The 20,284-nt window shown below is 43.4% G+C and overlaps 1 protein-coding gene across 3 annotated transcripts in view; it reads right to left on the bottom strand.

Moving 5' to 3' along the window:
- RIPOR2 (RHO family interacting cell polarization regulator 2) overlaps positions 1-20,284 on the bottom strand; it is a 67,309-nt gene that overhangs the window by 22,965 nt on the left and 24,060 nt on the right. For all 3 annotated transcript variants that reach the window (XM_058831837.1, XM_058831836.1, XM_058831838.1), the window contains exons 2-8: positions 9,924-10,050; positions 8,623-8,778; positions 7,918-7,996; positions 7,678-7,701; positions 6,645-6,698; positions 3,694-3,843; positions 2,729-2,792 (exon numbers count right to left, since the gene is read on the bottom strand). In XM_058831837.1, the coding sequence (XP_058687820.1) occupies positions 2,729-2,792; positions 3,694-3,843; positions 6,645-6,698; positions 7,678-7,701; positions 7,918-7,996; positions 8,623-8,778; positions 9,924-10,050 (654 nt within the window). The remainder of the gene's footprint in view (positions 1-2,728; positions 2,793-3,693; positions 3,844-6,644; positions 6,699-7,677; positions 7,702-7,917; positions 7,997-8,622; positions 8,779-9,923; positions 10,051-20,284) is intronic.

Raw genomic sequence — 20,284 nt, 5'->3', positions numbered from 1 at the left:
GATCTGTTTATCTGCCTCTTCCATTTCTTTGACCAGAAAATAGTTTTCTTTGCTCATCTTAGTGTTTAGCAGAACCAGAGAGGCCCTTGCACAGAGCTCATATTACCAATTTGTTCCTAATTTATTTGCTGTTTATAAATAATTTAAGATTACTAGCACTCCATCATTGCTTCTCTCTCCTCAGGCATGCTTTCATAAGTGAATTTGATCTCTCCTGGGACACATCACCAAAAGCATATGAGGAAAATAAAAGGTCCTTTTTTTTTTGCCTAGTGGTTGTGGTGGGTGGGCAAAGAAACTCCGGCTTAAAACTCCATGTGGATGTCTAGATCTGGCCCAACCAGGCTGGTCAAGTCTTTTCAGCATGATGAAGAGGTGGCTAAATGCTGATTTGACAACAGGACATGAGTACTTTCACAGGAAACAAGTTTTTGGTGACTGAATGGCTCTTGGGGACTAAGAAAATGGCAGGAACCAATGTCTCTATCATACAATTTCACACACCATGCCTTTGTAAAAGCACTGTGCCTTTAATGCAGACAGGACAGGAAATTATTTCTGGGGGGTCAGCATAAGTAATTAGGGGGAGGGCAATCCCATGGCTGTGGTAAGGAGGCAGGGCCACCTGAAGCTCACACAGCACGTGCAGCTCTGCTGGTGTGCAGGATGCTGAACTGTGGCTGCTGGTGGTGGGCTCCATGTCGCAGAGCCACTGGTGTGTCAGGCCAGTGTATTGCTCTCCCCTGAGTGAAACATCTGGGCTTTTCACCTCCAGCCATCCTGCCTCTTCAAACAGCTAGAAGGGCACTTCCCTGTACATCACAACAGGACACGCAGATTCCATACAGGAATTTCCACACTGGGTTTCCCTGGTAAATTTCACCAACTGATTAATCCTGACCAGTTAGCTAAGCCTGCTGGCACATTTATTATCTTGATTTTGAAAAATTATTAGGCTTTTCCTTTTTCTATAAATACCACTCATAAAAGCTCTGTGCAGCTCCCCTGCTTCCTGACAGCATTGTGTAGGTTGGCTTGCTTTCAGTGTAAGTGACAGAGGGCACAAAATAAAAATAACTTGCACTGGAATGGCTAGGAAGAGATAAGCTTTGGGGAGAGGAATGCTTTGATTTTAAATTAGATCCTAAAGTTAGCTGGATATGCTGTAGTAGAACTTAAGGGGGAAACTTGCTGTGTGATCTGCAGGCTTTTGTGCCAGAGCTGTTGCAAGCTTTAGTAATAGCGATGGCTGTACTGTCCTACAGGATTCCTATTCCTAGGGAAAACTATCTAGATAGAAATCTCAGATGCCCTAATTAGAGAATATTTAATACGGCATTTCTCTTTGCTCTTTTCTAATTTGGACTTCTTTACGTGACGCAAACTGTGCTCAGAAGCAGCTGCTGCTTGTGCTTTGTGCTCTGCTCCCACACGTGAGTGCAGTACCTGCCTTCTCCAGAGCCCTTGAGCTCTGCCAGAGGATTTGGCATCCAAAAGAAAAGGGACCAGTGCTCTTCAGCCAAGACATTTGTGACACTGTGACACCTTCTACAACATGTCCTGCTATCAGGAACTGTGCGCTGCGCTTACAGCAAGTAAAGCAATGCTCCAAGGGAGCTGGAAAATCCCTTTGTACACTGACTTTGTTTCATCCATGCTGTGGTTCTGCTGTGGGTTCCTGTACAGAAATATCTGGCCCAGTCTCTGTGTATTCCTCTAAAACCTGAGGGATGGAGCTAGGAGATCGACAACATCTGCTGCAATTGTTTTCTCTAATATGAGAGTGCAGAGTAGCTATTTTAATTTAATCTAAGATTAATCTTAATCTTATGCAATGCAATCATAGGAAATGACTGTGACGAGGCAGGCAGAATCAAAACCTTCTATGAGATTTGTGAGCTCTCTAAACTCCACCAGCAACACTCTGGATGTTTTAAATGGCAAGATACCAAGTGAAGAATTAAGAGTTCATGAATATTTAGAGGCTGACTTTGTTTTATAGAACTATTCTTATGCCAGTGACTGAAGATCCAAAAAAGATATCCCCTGCCAATCCCTTCTATAGGACATTGAGTCTTAAAGGGACAACAGCATTAGCAATACCTGATGAACCATTGAGGCTTCAAGTAAAACTGATTCCATTGTATTCAAACCCCATAAACTCCCCTGTCAGAAAGGCAAGGAATAAAATGGAAAGGTGAATGCCATCACAGAGTTATCTAGGAAAACTATCCCTGTTTTTTTTTTTTAACATTTGGTCAAAAATAGTATTGGTCACAATTAGCAAAAGTAAGGGAGTCAGAAATAGCTGATGTCAAATTAAGAAGGTATTTTAAATTTCAAGTTCAGCTCCATGGAAATTCAGATAATTTCCTAGTCATCTTCTCAAAGAATTACTGAAATAGAGGCAAAAATTACAGCAGCCTTTGAAACTGAATTGCTTTGGCTGTTGGGAGGAGTCTTTGTGGGAGGTAATTAGTCTATAAAACAAAAAGCAGAATCTCAGGAAGTCTGTAAGCATTGTGTTCCTGTTTCTGTAATGCTTTCCAGTAGGCAGGGGTATAAATTTGGGGTTTGAAGGCTCAGCAATGGGTGTGGGGGGGTGGGACACCCCACCTGTCATAAATGCATGTTAAACACACAGCATGTCTCAATGCTCTCACCAATGTGTGCAGCAACTGCTAGCTACAGTTTCTGAGAAAGAAGGGAAAGGTGAAAAGGCACTTACCTTTCATCTTGATACAAAACTCCCCCAATAGGTTTTCCAGCTCTGCTTCTATGGTACACATGTTCTGTGTTGGAAAAGAAAACAGTGAGGATTTTTTTTTTTAAAGGTCTGTTTGTAAGGATAGATTCTGTTAGGCAAATTAAAGACATTTTGCAATAAAACCAATCTCAGAGCCATCCTTCTTGTTTAGCTAGGTCTGGCCATAAAAAATGGCAGCTATGCCTGCTTTTTTTGACACTGCAATCCTGTGCTCCTCTGTTGCTGTGTGCTTATCCTCCTGATGGCAAAAGGAGGATTTGTCCTTGGAGTGTAACCTGTTCGCTGTTCTGGTCCTCTCCAGCCAGGACCTGTGCCAACAGCAGCAGCTCTATTCCAAAGTGGCTTCCAGCATGATTTAATCTCTCAAGAAACATGGACTATACTAAGAAAGACTGTGAGAGACTGGGTATTTAGACCCTCTCCAGTTCTTCCTTCAGATTTTGGAAGATTGTCACAGCTTGTGTGCTGGGATGTTTGCAACACTATTGGACTGTTGTTCATCATCTACTGCCTGTTTAATAACATAGATTTGGTCACAGCAAGTACAACACATAGGATGCAGCATATGTCTGTAGGCGCATGGTTTCTAGTCAACCTGCCATCTCTAAATCTGCAGGCAGGAAGGAGCTATTTGGAGTTTAAGTAGTTTTGGAGCAGATTTATACTTCTGCTTTTGTGCTGAAGTTCCTAGGTATAACCCTGCTCTCATAGAGTCTAAACTGTTATTTCAAGGAGCTCTTTGGGCCCATGTAACCTGTCTTTGTCAGTCATCAAGCATTCACCTGAAGAAAAAAAAATACTAATTCCTCTTTGCTGAGTTTGCTTGTACTTCTTCTATCTGGCTAAAACTCTCCCTGCAATTAGTGGCAAAGTTCCCATGGCTTTAAAACAGTGAGAGTGATAATAATGAACTAATTAGGATGCACCTCTGTGTACTCTTTGTAGCTCTTGTTGATTTCGGTCAAACTCTCTCGAGCTGCTTTGCTGGCAGGAGACATTGCAAAAGCTTGCTTCATTTTGCTGGCACCATCACAGAGGCGTCTTTGGATACAATAGGCTTCGTAAAGCTCATCCACCTAGTGGGGACAAGGAAAGAGCACTGAAAAAAACCCTGGAAAATCCAGCAAAATAAAATCAACACAGTGAAGTCATTTGCATTAAAAGAAAACTGAGCCAAATCATTATATCCAATGGAGGGGCTGGAAAATGAAGCTCTAATAGTGTTACAGTCTGTGGAAAAGAAACACAAGATAAAAGTAACTTCCACTGTAAAAATCTCAATACAGCAACAGTAAATGCCAGCAATTCACCTGCTTGCCCTGCATGCCTCTAAGCATTGCTACTCATGTTCTCCCCGTCATAACAGTGAGGCAGGAATGCAGCCAGCTTCTCAAACATCTCACTGTGGAAGAGCTCTTTAAAAGGCAACTGCAATGCCTATGCTGCCAAATGCAGCTGGAAGTGGTAAATGGCACATTTTAACAGGATCAGCAGTGGCTTTGGCTCCCAAATATCAGCCATGGATCAAGGCTGTTGCAATATTTGACTAATAGGCAGTATTGGAAGCTGGGAGCGGTATTTTTGAACTTTTACCATCCATCCTCCAGAAACTGGGAGTCATATTAGAAATCAGCACAAGTAAAGGACTTACAAACAGCTGATGTTAAAAAGGTACTTTGAACTTCCACCCCCCCAGACATTTACATCTAGTCATCTTCTTACGCTCCTTTGACATAACTTGGGGACCCAACATTGTAAGCGTTCTAGAAGTTTTGCAAAACATAGTCACACACTGTTTGAAGTCTCACCTGGATCTAGCTTCCGAGGGGCAATGGATTTACATGCCTTGTGCTTTGGTTTCCCTTTTCCCTCTAATCCCTGTGCTGAACATATACATTTACTCCAGCTGAGTAATATATGTACACATATACAGCAGCTGTATATAATGTTTTATATTTTTATAAGCTAAATCTGTCAGATACAGAAGATGTGGGTTTTCTAACCTGACAATCAGGGTGAGAAGAAGGACAGGAACGGAAGAAGCTGTCTCTCCTTTCTGCTTCTAATGTCCCTCCTAAAACAGGGTATTTGGGTTTTACCCAAATTAACTCTTTCCATTGTTATGTCTCAAATCAAGAGGTCACTCTGTGTCCCACAGTGCTCCTGCTCAGGAATGGATTTTCATAGCAGAACTTCTCAGTATGTATTTCTCACATCCAGCACCTCAGCTTCATCAGTCTGTAACTGTGTGCCGCATTAGGGATGCACCTGATGTGACAATCCAGGCATGTTTCAAATCTAATTTTCCAAGCCTGCTTAACCTCTAACAAAAAGTGCTGTTGCTACTTCGGAACATGACTTGTCTTCTGATGACTTCAAAGCCTTGGGTCAGTTTTTACAAGGCTATCTTGGACAACTGGTGGCTGAAGCCTCTGACTTGAGGGCACCCTACCCAAAACAGGGAACACTTTGCAAAATGAAGAGTTCAGCATAAGGTAATAAAGACTCAGGTAGCATTTTGCCATTTTGAAGTGACAAAAAAAGCTTTCTGCACTCATACTCCTGTCTCTCTTGCAAGCCAGCAGGCTAAAGACAGCTACTATAAATAGCTGTCACTTGGTATTTACTTCTGACATAGGAGTGGAGCCTTGGTCTGGGATTGATATCCTGCTCCTGCCCATGTGAGTGTGGCTAGGACTTGCCCATGTGCTCCCCAAGTATGTGGGATCTGCTGTTGTGCACCCCATTTTCCTTGTTTTGCTTCCTTTACAGAGCAGTGGCAGGTAAAAGACAGAAGACCTCTCTGTGTCCCTGATTAAATACTGCTGAAAAAAACCTCCTCTATCATTAGAAACAAAGATGCTTCTCCACCTGCCCAAGCCTGTGGGCTTTTAATGCCACACACTCAGTTCCTTTTGTCTCTGTTGCTGTGGGTTACAGAGAGTGAACTCATGTAGTTGGCAAGCCTGAGTAACACTGACCAGCGTTACCTCTTGCATTTGGTGCTTTTCACTCTTATTATAAACCCAGAAACCATTAGCTCTGAGCAGGCTGAAGTGGGAAGGATTTGAATTGAAATGTTCTTCAAGTACTAATTTTTGCCATTCATGTTGCCAGCAAGAGAGTAGGTGGCTTGGGGAACAAAATCTCAGTCTATCGCCTTACGATTTATATTTTTATTTTCGGCTCCAAGAGTAAGAGAGGACTGAAATTAAAAGGTTTGGATAGGTTGTCATAATTAGAGGACTTGAAGCTGCGCAAATGCTTTTCAAATGACTCTCAAAAGACATTTCATCTGTCAAAAATAATTCATTCCTTTGTCAGGCTTAAAAAAGCAACTAATCACTAGCAGCTATGTTTATAAGTAAGAGAATAAATGCCATGGATTTTATCCAGCTCTAAAACATATTAGTGTAAATCACAAGTACCTCCACCAATACTCTCACCGATACATTCAAGTGGATGTGGGCCCCAAACCACGCAGCAAAAGCATTAGCAGTGAAATCCAGGAATAAATCCAAACTAGCTGCTGTGTGTGCTAGAGATAACTGCTGAATTAAATTGCTTTCAGATGCAACTCTCTTTCCACCTAAAGTTTCACTGTGAGCATGCTGTGAGATAGATTTTCCCCAGCAAGTCTCCAACACTATGTTCTCCCTGTACCTAAAAGCATGTGGGAGTGTCTTGGGGCACGGCTGGACCTTGGGGTCTATGTGGAAACCCTTTCTTTGGCTCCAACCACCAGCCTATCGTGGGGAAAACAGCAAATCTGGGAGCGGCCTCCCCAGCACAAAGGGGTAGCAGGAGGCCAAGGGTTTGTGTCCTCAATAATATAGGAACAGATGCAGAAGAAAGATGATAGGAGAGAGCTCATTACCTTGCTAATGTGGAACTCCAGCCTCCTCATGTATCTCTCAACTGCTTTGATTTGCTGAAAGAAAGGAAAAGGCAGAGGGTGAGGCACCTTTAAATAAAGCAGTAAGACACTGCCACACTAGCTCTGCTAGTCCCCATGGATCCAGGATATTCCTCATTAAAATGCACAGGATTTCCTTGACCATGAAACTGGAATCAGTTGTCCCAACCTACCACTGTTAAGCTGGTGCTGACAATAGATCTCCTTCACTTATTTACCTAATGTATATTTTTAAATAAAAAAAGAGTTTTTATTTTATGGGATTTCTCTAGGATTTTCCAATTATTATTAAAAAAACAAAAACAAAGGAAGCAGAGATATTCTACAATCCCATATTAATATCAATCAGGTTTTGCATTTCAAGACCCACTGTCTTCCTTACAAAGCTGGTTTTGAGAATAAACCCAAGTTTGGCATTTTGACTGAAAAAAAAAAGTCAGACTTGCTCAGGAAATGTTCTTGAAAGCTTTTCTTTCACCCAAATTCTCCTGCAGGGAAAACACATTTTCAATTTTTCTTCCTCAGAACTGGCAAGAGCAGGAATGAACTGGGGCTTGACTTAGATCCACCCACCCCAGCCTCTCGGTGCACCCCTATCAGCCCCTATCTGACTGGAGCTGGCTGAAAGAATTTGCACAAGGAAATGGATTTAATGTCTGTCAGCTGACAGAAAAAGGAAGTCTCTCTCCTCTGCTTCCTTCCTTCCTTGCCTGGCAGGGGTCTGTCTGTGCCCATCCCAGAGCCAGTTTGACCTGGCAGACCTCAGGAAAATGGTTGGTGGGGTAGCTTTGATGCCAGACAGTGAACACACTGTGTTTGATGCTGCATTAAAGGGCAATACCAGAGCCCCTGGGAAGAGGAGGGGAGCGGGACTTCTTCCTTTGAAAATGCAGGTGTTGGTGTGGCTAGCAGATCCCTCTGAGAAAGGTTTCCATGTACACTGTACAGATATTAATGCTTCCTTGCAAAGTGAGTGTTAAAGGGAGTACCATACCTTATCTAAATCATACAGGACTCCCTGCAACAGAGAACAAGAAACTGATTAATTTTGCAACACAACAGCACCATGAGAAAGTAGTGTTTGACACTCAACAGAAATCACAAACAAGACCACGGCTAGAAGGGAAGAAAAGCATCAGTGCAAATTCCCTGTACCCCACGCTCATCCCTTGACTGCTCCAGCACCTCAAGAGGGCCTCTGTGCACCTACAGGGTGAAAAAGCACGGCACGTACCAGGCGTGAGTTTCTTTTCATGTCTTTTAACTGAGTAGTCAGCTTATCCAGCTCTGTCTGGTGAACTTCCAGATACTCACTGCAAACACAAACCAGAGAACGATGCATGAGCTCTGCAGCACATACCAAGCTGGCTGATGACCATCCTAAAAGAAAATCTGTCTAACAAATGGCTTTTCTCACTGGATGTGTTTACAGACAAAAACTCATTTATGCTGATCTGTCCTAAAAGCAGCTCCCTGCTGCCTTTTTGGGAATAAATAGGAGCCCACTTATTTAACTGTGTATAGGAGCTCGGTGTTCTCTTTACCTTGAACCAGTTTCAAGCCAGCTAATCTGCTGCTGAGTTTATGGGCTGGTGCCTTCCAGTCGCTGCCCCTGTATCTGGCTGATAAAAGCCCTGTTATCATCTGGGATGTTATCTGAAAAGCAATACAAGCCTTTGATAGGACTCTAAGAAACTCAGAGGGGAAAAAAATCTGATGTTGAAATCCCAGACTTTGGGAGCTTTTCTCAAAATGGAAATAGGATTCTGCCTCCTGTGTTCCTGTTTCCTATACAAGTATTTTAGATACCAAGTGTCACAATCTAGACTTCAAGGTGTATGTTCATCTCTTACGAGGAAGGATCCCTGTTCTTGTTTCTCCAGGCTCTAAAAAGTCATCACAGAAAGCTTCAATCAACAAGCAGGATAAAAGCTCATACTTCAGGCCACTCTTCAGGGCTCGGTAGACCTCTTCCATCCTTTTAGGCTGGGGTTCTTTGGGCGTGGTGCTGTTCTTATGGCCCAAATTATGCATTTTCTTCACCTTTGCTTGGGGCTTCTTGAGTGCAGAGGAATTTTCAATAAAGGAGTTACACCTGCAAAATGAACATCAAAGAGGAAGAAATCCCTATAAATCATAGAAATCTCAAAGGAGTGTAGCTTGAAGAAATCTTACGATATTATCTCTGCTAGCAAAAATGAATCTGCTTCTGTGCCTGCCAGTTAAAGGACTGTATTTCTTTACAGGTTAAGAATTCAAGCAGTCTGGGATATGTGCTTCCCAAGACATAAAAGCTTGTCTAGAAATGCAAGGCTGAGTCTGAGGCTCATGAGACATTTCTGTCTTATACCATGCCTGTCCTAACTTACATTAGAGCGCCCATGAGAGACCTGAGCTATATCCAGCTGAAAAAAATAAAGGGGAGCCCAGATAATCTCAGGTGCAAAGCCTGTGGGTCCTAAGGAAGGTTGGGATTTGATTAAGAGACGAGAACAGCATCACACCCCACTGGTCTTGAGTATGGAGTGTATGGCAAAGTGAGGACAGTTGTGATGCATACAGGTGCCTCTTTGGGGACTTTGCTGGTGGGCAGGTCAGCATCTAACAACCATCACTGACTTGGGCTGACAATGGGAGGCAACCCTTTGCCTGCTGTTACTCCTCAATTACTTAATGGGGGTCTGACACTGGGAGACTACACAAGTTAAAACCAATTATAAAGTAGCCTCTGTAGCGTGCGGGACTGGATGGCTTGGGCATGCCTGACTCAAAGCCCTAAATCCTGTCTAGCTAAGAAGTGGTACATGGAAAGGCTCCACAGCCAAGCTGAGGGAAACAGCTTTGTTTTGAATTTGTAGTGGTGCAGCAAGGAGAAAACTGTCTTTTAGGTAGCAGTGGTCTTAAACAGGAGGATATGGCAAGGGAATCATGTGCAATGTTCCTGCACATTTCACATGTTAAAAAGACCATTGCCTAAGTTAAAATGATTCTCTGAAATTCTCTCACAGCTCTGAGGCATGTGAGGAAGCTCTGCATTAATAGGGGAGAGGCAAACAGGCAGAGGGTAACAGCTTAGTTATACAAACAATATATACAGACATTTTAGCCTAGGACACTTTATTTGGCAGAGTCAGAGAGAAAGATGTCCTCTATCACCTCCTTTCCTCTTTCGTCCCCTAAAGCTCAGGACTCCTTTAAAGCTTGATTTTGAAATTCCCCCTAGAGAGCAAAGGCACTTGCCTGGACCGTCTTTCCTGAAGCCCACTGAAGCCAGCAAAGGACTGGCTTCTAATAATCCCATTAGGACCTCCTGGGGAAAATGAATGTGATCCTATTGACATGATTTCAGGGAGCCTCGGAGATATTCCTGAAAAACAAGAGAAAGCACGTCAGTGAGGATGGAGTTATGGTAAAAGGCAGGCAGTGAGGCCAGACAGCCTGATGTAAATCCATGACATTAAGGGGTACCTGAACCCCATGAGGGGCTGCAAGCCAAGGCACAAATCTCTTTGCATTTCCAAATCATCCCCACTCAAAACCAAAACGGTCCTATTTTAACTTCTGACTTCCAGCCCAGTGTCTACTGAAAATGTACCAGAGACACAAAGAGGGTCTGGACGTGGGACTAGAAACGAGCTACTTTAGTGTGATAATCCCAATGCCTTCCCCAGTTTCTGCCATGCCTGGCACGCTTCACCCCCAGCCCCAGTGTCCCCATCTGTCCTGGGAATTATTATGGGAGCGTGCAGAGCTCTTAGGAGGCGCTCGCCGTCACTGTGAAGTGTGATTATACACAATAATAATTTTAAAAAGGATTGATACATCACAAATGCCCTGCAGCTCCCCTTTGATTCTTGCTCCCATGGCTGTTCAGCCCAGCGGCTGCTGAGAAGGAAGACGCAGTGGGTGTATGTGCAGCCATGATGTGCTGTGATGAGAGGGATGCCCTCCACCATGAGTGAAGAGCAGAAAACAAGCTCCAGGCACTGTATGCTCTGCATTTCATGTGTCTGGGGAGGGTCTCAGCAGGGAGGAAGCCCTTGCCCTCTGTGTGCTCATTTCCAGTGCCCAGCTTGGCATCTGCACTAAACTAGGATGACTTCAATCTATCCACAAATAAATAGCAGAGAATTGCTATGGTTCACAGCAGCTCTATCTGCTGTGTCACAAGGGAAAAGGGGGATGCCTTTATCTTCCTCTTCTCCTTAATCCACTGTTTTTCTTGTCTCTGCCCTCGGCAGACAATTAAATTGATTTTTCTGCTGGCTTGGTTTTGTGCTGCTCTGGCAAGAGGAATGGCCCCAGTGATCTTTGAGGAGCACCATGGCCAACACAGGCCAGGCAGCAGGGCAGGGAGCAGGAGGAAAACGGGGATGCTGGAAAAGAGGGAGCTGGTCAGCCACTGCAGCCCCATCCTGCAGGACCCATCCTCTCACCGCCTCCATCCTTCCTGGGATGTCAGTTCAAATGACGACACCACCGTGCTGCGAAATAGTCTGGGAAACTAGGCCAGCTTAAAAATAACCTGACAGAAATTGAAAAAGAGGGATTTTAGCAGCTTTTTTCCATCTATTTTAAAAGCTGGACCCAGCTTGCCCCATGCACCTAGTTCATTTCACTCCAGTAGCTGGGCTGAGGGATGAGCTTGGTGATGAAGCAGGATGGTATGCCAGGGGCTGGAGCTGCCTGCAGGCAGTGGAGCTGATGAAACTCTGACCTACAGGGCTGAGGGGGTAACAGCAAGTCTAAACTGCCCTTTCATCCCCACAGATCAGGAATGATTGCGAGTGCCGAAAAAACCAGCTATTTGTGAAAGCTGGAGATCTACACTGTGAGCCTTCACAACTGAACATATTTATTAACGATAAGCACCAGAGCTACGTGGTGCTTGCATGGCAAACATTCACTGCAGAAAGCAAATATGTGGGGAAACATTGTGCACTACTCAGTTATATTTAATTTGTAGCATTAGGCTGGGCAAATACTCTTTGGGGTGGCAGTAGGTGCCATGGCAAACTACTGTTTCTCTTTGGAGGAAACTGCATTGCCCAAGGAGCTGCTTTCTCAGGAATATTTCTGCAAGACCTCTGCCAGAAACACTTCTTCCAGTCCCAGCATTGTCAGCACTACTGCTAAATGAGACATTTTCTCTATTGCACAACTTAACCAAAGTACATCTTCCTGTTTTGGAAGTGAGGGCTGCCCCCCTGACTGAACAGCCTCAGACATACCACACAGGCTGCAGTCAAAACCAGTTTTCTCCTCCCTGTGGTCAGCAGGTAATGGTACCCCACCATTCGTGTCCCTGGCCTAGCCCAGGTGCAGCCCACCCAGCTCAGGGTTCAGAGAGTTTAACCACTGCAAGGATAAGCCCCTGGGACAGAGAAGTTGCTCTCAGGCAGACAAGACCATGAACACCTGTACTAGGCAGAAACCCACGGTCAGGAGAGAGGGTGGAGGAACAGAGAGGCTCTGGAGCAGCTGCTCCTCACAAACTCAGAAGATACCACACAGTGAGGATGCACTTTGGCTAACTCACACTGGGATAAATATGCTCCAGCCACAGCTGGAGGTACTTGAGTCTTCGGTCAATGAGAGCCCAAATTTGGCTCTGTACTCACCTCTACATCCATAAGGCTCTCTGCACACCTCTGTGGGGCTGAGCTGTGCTCAGGCTTGCTGATACCTGACACAGCACTTACCATTTTGCAGCTTCCAGGGTCAAACCTCACATCCCTATAGGCAGTACAGTTTCCCTGTGCCAACTTGTGCCTAGCAGTTCAAACTCCACAGAGAGCCACCTCCTGAGTGACAGAGCAGAAACCACTCGACCACAGTACTTTGGGGTCTGCACAGCAAGTTCCCTTTGGGTTTGCAAATAACCTTTAGACAATGAGGCTGCAATCTGCATGCTCCCATACAAGGATTTGCATTAAAAATCGGGTGCAGAGTGCCAAGGAGCAGAAAATCCCTTGCAAGTGTTCAGCACTTGCATCGCTTGACAGGATGATTAACACACACACCCTGACAACATCTGGAGACCCAGGAGGAGCTAAACAACACTGACAGTCAGAGGAGATTTAGCTGCATAAACATCAACCATTCCTCAAAACATAAGAGAGAGAAAACAAAACTTGAACCTGGGTGCTAATCACAACCGCATTGGCCATGAAAAGATAAGGGCTTTAGAATCAAAGCTGTTGTGAAAATGCTAACATCTTCTGTACAATGTCTCTTCCGTTCAGATTAATATGAACAGAATATGAATGGCTTTCACTCTGAACAGAATCTTAGTGTCTAAATATGACTGTGCAGAAACACTGGAACTGTTTTGATTTTCTTTTCCTTTGGGCAAACTTAAAAAATAAATAATCTTGGAAAAGGAATGTACTTATTTATTTTCTTTATTTTGCTCAAGCACTCAGATGGCTTTGAAAGGCTTTAGTAGCTAAGACTTTCCCCAAGATACCAGAAAAAATGTGCAAGAAGTGCAATTGAAATGCAAATTTAAGACCTGCCTGGAGCTACTTTTGCTTTGGTTTTACATAAAATGGTCAGAACTCAGAGCCCAGATAGGCTTGTGGCCTCTCCCTATATATTATATATAATCTTGGTGAATAATGCATGTTTAATTTCTGCACAGAATAAAACTGAGATAAAAGGAGGTAACAGAGTTGGAACTGGTGAAATCTCCCAGTTCTGTTCAGTTGTTTTCCATTGGTTAGGTTAAAGGTTGACTCTATTGTACAAACACCATCTGTTCTTAAGATTTAAACTAATATTCATTATATGAATATCTCAGACACTTCCAACGTCAGAAAACTGCAGACTCTACATCAGCCCCTTGGCCCAGATTCACAGAGACAATGGCTGCATATGGGCACTGCATCAATGGATAATTAATGATACCCATCTTGCAAATACACTTTGAGTGAGGAGTACCTGTCATGTTGTTGCGATATCCTTTGTTCAGAGGGCTTTCTTTTCCTGCCTCTTAAACCACTCACAGGTCTCTCTGTTATCAGCTACATAAACCTACCTCTGAATTTAATAATACAGTTGTATCCTGATGATATGCATGGATGCAGCTGCTAGCATAATTTCAGTAGGGCTCAGCCCATGAGGACTCACCCAGATCTGTTACTGACCTGCTGGGTATCCCCACAGCTGAACACTGCCAAGGGGATTCTGGTGCTATGCCAAGCTAGCAATCAAGTTTCTCAGTCTACATTTAGCAGTCATGTGATATAATGCTACTGTCTTCTACATGCAGTATAAATTTTGCTCTCAATATAATGCAAGTTGCACATCTAAAATGATATTAAATGCTTCTGTGATTTGAGAGAGCCACTTCAGCAGTGGATATAATGACTACGCTTACACTTTGAAATCTATATAGTTAATGAACCAGGGATGTTTTATTTTAAAAAGACACCAGTCTCCTTACTGCTAATTTAAGCAGCCCTGTGTAGAAGTATAATTAATATAATTAGTACTGCCCATGTTAAGTGCACAGCAGTTGAATGATGAGCCCATCAGAGTCAAGGGATAAGGTGAAATCCTATCAGTACTCCTCTGCCCTATTCGCTGACAGCTTGCAGCAGAGAATGGCAGATAATTGATGATGTCTCTGTCCCCAGGGAAATATAAGTCCCCTCTCTCAGCTCTCCTTTCAGTCTGGAAATGGGGAAACAGCTGAGCCTGAGCTAATGAGTGGGGAAGGACAATCACTTCCACAGGGCTGCCCTCTCTTCATCACCCTCAGCACAGACCTCTACCTCCCACAGTGCCAAAATATTTGATAAACAGTGTGGACTTTGATTCAAGCTAAGAGGAGAAATTCAGGCAGAAACATATTTGCTAAATCTAGTCCAAGTTCTGCACAGCCTTTTTTCTTGGCTTCTTCCCCATGACCAGTTTAGAGATCGTATTTTTTGCTCATCACATGGCGAGGGGAAGTTGTTTTTGCTAGACATGTGCTAGCAACCATGTAAAGCTGCAATATACAGTGCTGATGGTGCCCTTGACTCCTCCTGGTCTCTCCTTGTAGCAGCTACAGTTAGGGCTCCAGGTCTAGAATTTGCTGTAAGGTGTTAAGGAGCTGTCTGCAGCTGAGGCTTCGAGGACACTTCAGGATTATGTATAATCGCTGATTAAATGGGAATGTGGGGTAGGACTGAGTGACTGGAAGCATCCTTGATAATCCTTTTTTCCTATATTATTTTCTTGTGTGACACATGGCTCAAGGTCCGTTCTGGATCTAAGGAGAGGTAATCCCTACAGTGAGATGGTTTGTGTGTTGATTCTTTTGTTGATTTGTGATGCTCTGCAGGCTGTCTATTAAAAATTAAGTGACAATTATTTAGGTTAAGGTGAGCTGAAGGGGTCCACTAATGTGAGTAGATGGCTACAAAAGTCAACTGATTCTATTTGGCATGCTAGGAACATGTCTTACCTGCAAACCTGGGGTATGTCTGACAAATGCGCTGATATCTTTGTGACTAATGAAAGAAAAGAACATTTTCCTCTCTCATCTATGCCAAGGTCTATGTTCTGCTTATTGGGCTGGCTGGCCTACAAAGGTAAAAACCTTTAAATGCAATGAGATGACATCTAGGACCGTGCATCTCTCCAAAAGACAACCACAATAAGGGAAGGAACTGTTATGCCCTAGAAGTCACGTCCTCGTCCCAAACAGCCAATTCTTTCTGCTTTGCACTCATAAGCCCAAAGAGCACAATGCAATTCTGAACGTACACTTGTGCTCAGTTCAGTGCCAAGCTCATTCAGTGCACCTTCAACTCATGCTGTTTGCTTTTGTAGCCTAAAGTCTAGTAATTTTTAATACTTATTTTCCAGCTTCTTACTTCTGATTTAGCTGAATCACCTTGGCAATTCAAGGCCAGCATGGCCAATAGCCCAAGTAACCACCTGGACTAATGATTTCCATGTTCCCTAGGCTCCTAGAAGGTACAGTGGTATGCACCTTGGATGAGAAAGTAGACATCCTTTTAGGTTTTTTAATATAAAAATTTGACAGTGATATGTGGGTAAGAGTGCTCAGGAGCATTATAAAAACTTCCACAAGAAACTTAATTCTTGCACAAGAGTTTTTACACTTTCAGGACAAAAACTCTTAGGTGTGAGTGAGCAGGCTCATAATTTCTGTCTGTGTCAGGAAGATGTCATTTGGGTGGGGGTCTCCTGGAAGCACCTGTAGAAAGGTGTCTTCTGTTGGTCATTCAATTACATGAATTACAACCTTCATGGCACATTTTATGCTCCCAGCGATTGGGCTGCTCCTCCCTTGTGCAGGGCAGCATTTGCTAGAGCTGTACTGACATGTGAGCTCCATCTGAAGAATTATTCTTGGTTTCCAGAATAAAATCATGTGCATTTGTTCCACTGAAGCCCGAGGCTTAGAGATATTCCTAAATAGTAGCATATGGCTACACTGACAAGCACACTTCCCAAGCCTACATCAGCCGGTGAAAGGCCAGAGGATCCATGAGCTTCAGACGTTAATTTTAGTGTACAGAAAGAGCCATGTGGGTTTACCCACACAGCTGCAGAGAGCAGTGCTGCAGAGAGAAGGAGCTGCAGCTGAGATGGAGCCCCCTCCTTCAAACAAGATGTGGGAGCACATGGGACACGCTTGGGTGGGCATCAAAGCCATTGGTAGCTGCAGCATAAAGGAACTTCTGCCCCGTCTCTTGCAGCAACAAGAATCCTAGCTTAGCCCACTGCAGCTTGTCCTGCTCTTGCTGAGGTGGTCTCTTCCCCCATCATGGACATCCTCAGCACTGATTATCCAGCAGGATCTCTCTGAAGACTTGAGCACACTTCTCACAGATGTCCATCTGGGACACCTACAGTGATTCTTTTATTAGCTGTATTTCAATACCTTCAGTTTGGGTGGATTCAGTTTTTACAATGCACAAAGAAATGTTTATGCAACTAATGCATCTTTTACAGCTCTTAAGCCGACAGCTGGGAGCTTTACTTTTTCATGCAGAAATCCCTGCAAGTGAGCACAAAGTGCAATTACCTGTTTCTAATAAATTAAAATGTAGTACTTCAGTACCAAATTTCAGCTTTTGTTTCAAACAGTATCAAGCCTTAGGAAAAAGATTAATAGCAAGGCTATTATTGTACTTTTTGGTCTCATTTCTGTAAGAACATTTTAAATGTTGCATGTAAGGGTATTTTCAATTCAAATGCTACAGTATTTGCTAGCTCATCACTGGACATTCTGAGCAGAAATACAAATTGTCTACCATCTGGAACAGCCCGTGTTGTTTGTTCTGCTCCTCCCACCCAAACTAGATGATGTACATAAACCAAAAAGTGATAGTAACAGTAAGAAAAATGCTAACAATCCAGGTCAAGAGCAAAATGGTAAAGTAGATATGGCCATAAATACATAGAACCTGATAACTGATGCTCCCACTGCAATATAGTTCCATAAATTCAGTAAGTCATCTCTCACACCAGTCTAGGTTCCAAAGTCAGTGTGAGGACTTTTAATTCCATTTTATTTTATTGTAAAACATTATTTTAGCTCTAATTCTCATCACCTCGCTAGAACACAGAAATAAGGATTGGCAGTGGCTTAGGTGAAAGCAACACCCTTTTTGTCTCATACCACAGTTAGCTTTTTTCCTCCCCATTTTGTGGCTACTCCTTCACCAGCACTCTCAGTGCAATGCCCTCATTTCTCTATTTTTGTTGCCAGGGAGCCTCTACTTTACCTCCCCTCAGAGAACCTGCACCTTCCCCTTGGTACAGCTGAAAACCTAAGGAGAGGGAAATGCAAATGAGTTATTTCACTGTAATAAACCCAAGGAAAATAAATTTGATCCTAAATGGCTCTGCAAACAACAGATGGGTTTGTGACAGCTGACCTCTTTTTTTTTTCAGTTCCAACATTTATTTCACACTGGTGGCTGGGGTGAGCATGCGCAGGAGCCTACATAGAGCCCTCCCTAATCTTGCCCCCTACAGCATTAGAGACACAGGGCAATCATATTCAGCTGGCATTAGCAAAAATAAGCAAAATTTGGTCTATAACTGTACTTACGAGTGTGGCTGAGGGATCAGAATCTGACCATCTAATTACATTTGACATTCATTCAGCTCAAACCCACCCCAGTATGCAGAATCATCTTTGATTAGAAGTCAACTCCAATTCTACTCATCACTGATAATTCTTTATGTCAATGTAGGATTTAATTAAAAATGAAGTCCCAGGAGATAAACTACTAGCAGCAGTCTTGTGAGCAGCAGTAAGACTACCAGGATGCAAAGCAGGTTGTGGGAACTCCTCCATCTAGGAGCAGCCTGGCTACTTCTCTACCTCTTTTAGCATATGCCTGGTTGACCACAGATGTTGTGTGGAATTTTAATTTCTTAGCTCAGACCACAAAAAGTGACCAACTTACTGCCCATTTTGGCAAGTATTAGCATTAGGGGAGGCCCAGGAACCCATGAGTGCTGCGGGTGGTCTCTCTTGACCCTTACTGACCAACAGTAACATCTGGGCAAGCACAGGAGTAGCATCTTGAGCACAAGCAGGGTAAGACAGCCCTGATGTCAATAGATACAGCTCCAGTGAGAGTCCTTTGGCAAAATCCACAAAGAATCTGAGCAGTGACCTATATTTGCATGTCAAGTGTAAGCAGCACAGAGTGGCTTCACTTTCTCAGACTGTGCAAGGAATGAATATAAAAATCTTCTCTGTGACAGGCGAAAAAAGCAATGGCTAGCAAAGTTGTCCTTGAGAATGCTGATTAATTACTTGACACCAGTTTTTTTGCTGCTTACAACCCTCATTTAATGAAGGTGGTAGCAGCATGGACAAGGACAGCAAGCTGAGGGTACCATTCCTTTGCATCTGCAGGAAAGTAAATGCATCAAGTAAACACAAGCAGGATGGTTTGGGTAACCAGTGGGTTGCTCTAGAGATTATTTGTTCTGCCTCAGCCAAGACAGACAAACTAGCTGTTCTCAGTATCCACTCCAGGTATGCTCTAATATAAGCATGAGTGAGCTAAATTAAACAAGTAAGACAGGCTTTTCATCCCTGAAAGGAAAGTAAAACATCACTGTTGTCAAATCCTTTCAGCCACTAATGAGATACAAACGCTTTGCTGCTCCTCTTTAAATACATGGGATTAGGGTGACTTAAAACTCCATGGATGTTTATATGATCATTCTATTTCCAGGAGTGTTGTAATGGCACACTGCTCACTAAAATACTGTTGGAGATACACCGTTACATGTCCTAGGATGAAGATCTTGAAAGCTGGATGTTCTTCTCCCAGACACGAGCATTGCAGAAAAGGATTTATTTAATCTTTCTGACACCTTACAAGTGTGGCCACTTAAAGAGCATTGCCATAAAAGTCTTGTGTTACTTCATTTACATTTGGCTATAGCATCTGTCTGAAGCTCTCTTCATCAAGTTGTTGAACACTATCCATGCAAAACCAAGAATGGCTGTCTGCTCTGATGCAACTCGCTTCTCTCTTGGCTTCAGTTCATTTTCAAATTCAAAACTTCAGTCTTCTTACATATATGACTTTTAGAAATTTTATTTTAAGTTATGGCAGAGTTTATTATTCTCTTGGCGACAGTATTTTAAGTTTTAAAAACGTTTTGAAGGCACAGGATACAAGAGCACATATCTAATACCACGAAACAGCCTAAATAAACTCTCAAAACACCACCATTTTCTTTGGACAAGATCATTAAAGGATCTGTAAGAAGCATCTGAAAGAGGATAAGGGGGTAAGGGTCTATGCTAGGGTCCCTCTTGAAAAAGCTTGTGTTAGTGACACTGGTGCTGGAAAAAAGAGGATTGATGACTACTGGGACAAACAAGCAAAATAAAAAAGGCGATTGCAATGTGCAGACGGCCAGAAGACACAGCTATCCCAACCCTGTCCCACAGAGTTATACCAGGCATCCACAAAAGGAGCAGATCTATAGACACACAAGTGTTTACAGGAACCACTTGAAAAAATATCTAGAATTTTAGTGAGACCTACTCTCCTTGCCACCATTTTCTGAAACCACACTTAATTTCAACACTTACCAAGATGACTCAACAATGCGCAACTGGAGCCCAGAAAGCCAGCAGTATTCTGTGCTGCATCAAAAGCAATGTGGGCAGCAGGGTGAGGGACATGGTGCTGCCCCTCTGCTCTGGCAAGACCCCATGTCAAGTACTGCGTCCATGTCTGGGGCTCTCAGCACAGGAAAGACTCAGACAAGCTGGAGTGAGTCCTGAGGAGGGCCACAGGGATGATTAGAGGAATGGAGCACCTCTCCTACAAAGACAGGCTGAGAGAGTTGGGGTTGCTCAGCTGGAGAGGAGAAGGCTCCAGAAGACTGGACTCTAGCCTTTCAGCATTTGAAGGGGGCTTGCAAGAAAGACGGCATCAAACTTCTCAGCAGGCCCTGCAGTAACAGGATAAGGGGCAATCTTTTATAACTAAAAGAGAGTAGGTTAAGACTAGCTATAAGGAAGAAATTTTTTACAGTGATGGTGTTGCAACATTGGAACATCTACAGCAGAGAGACTGCTGATGCTCCATTCC

Source organism: Poecile atricapillus, chromosome 2 (genome assembly GCF_030490865.1).
Source record: "Poecile atricapillus isolate bPoeAtr1 chromosome 2, bPoeAtr1.hap1, whole genome shotgun sequence".
Classification (NCBI taxonomy): domain Eukaryota; kingdom Metazoa; phylum Chordata; class Aves; order Passeriformes; family Paridae; genus Poecile; species Poecile atricapillus.
Note: the sequence above shows the minus strand (reverse complement) of the source record. Positions and strands in the feature narration are given on the sequence as shown.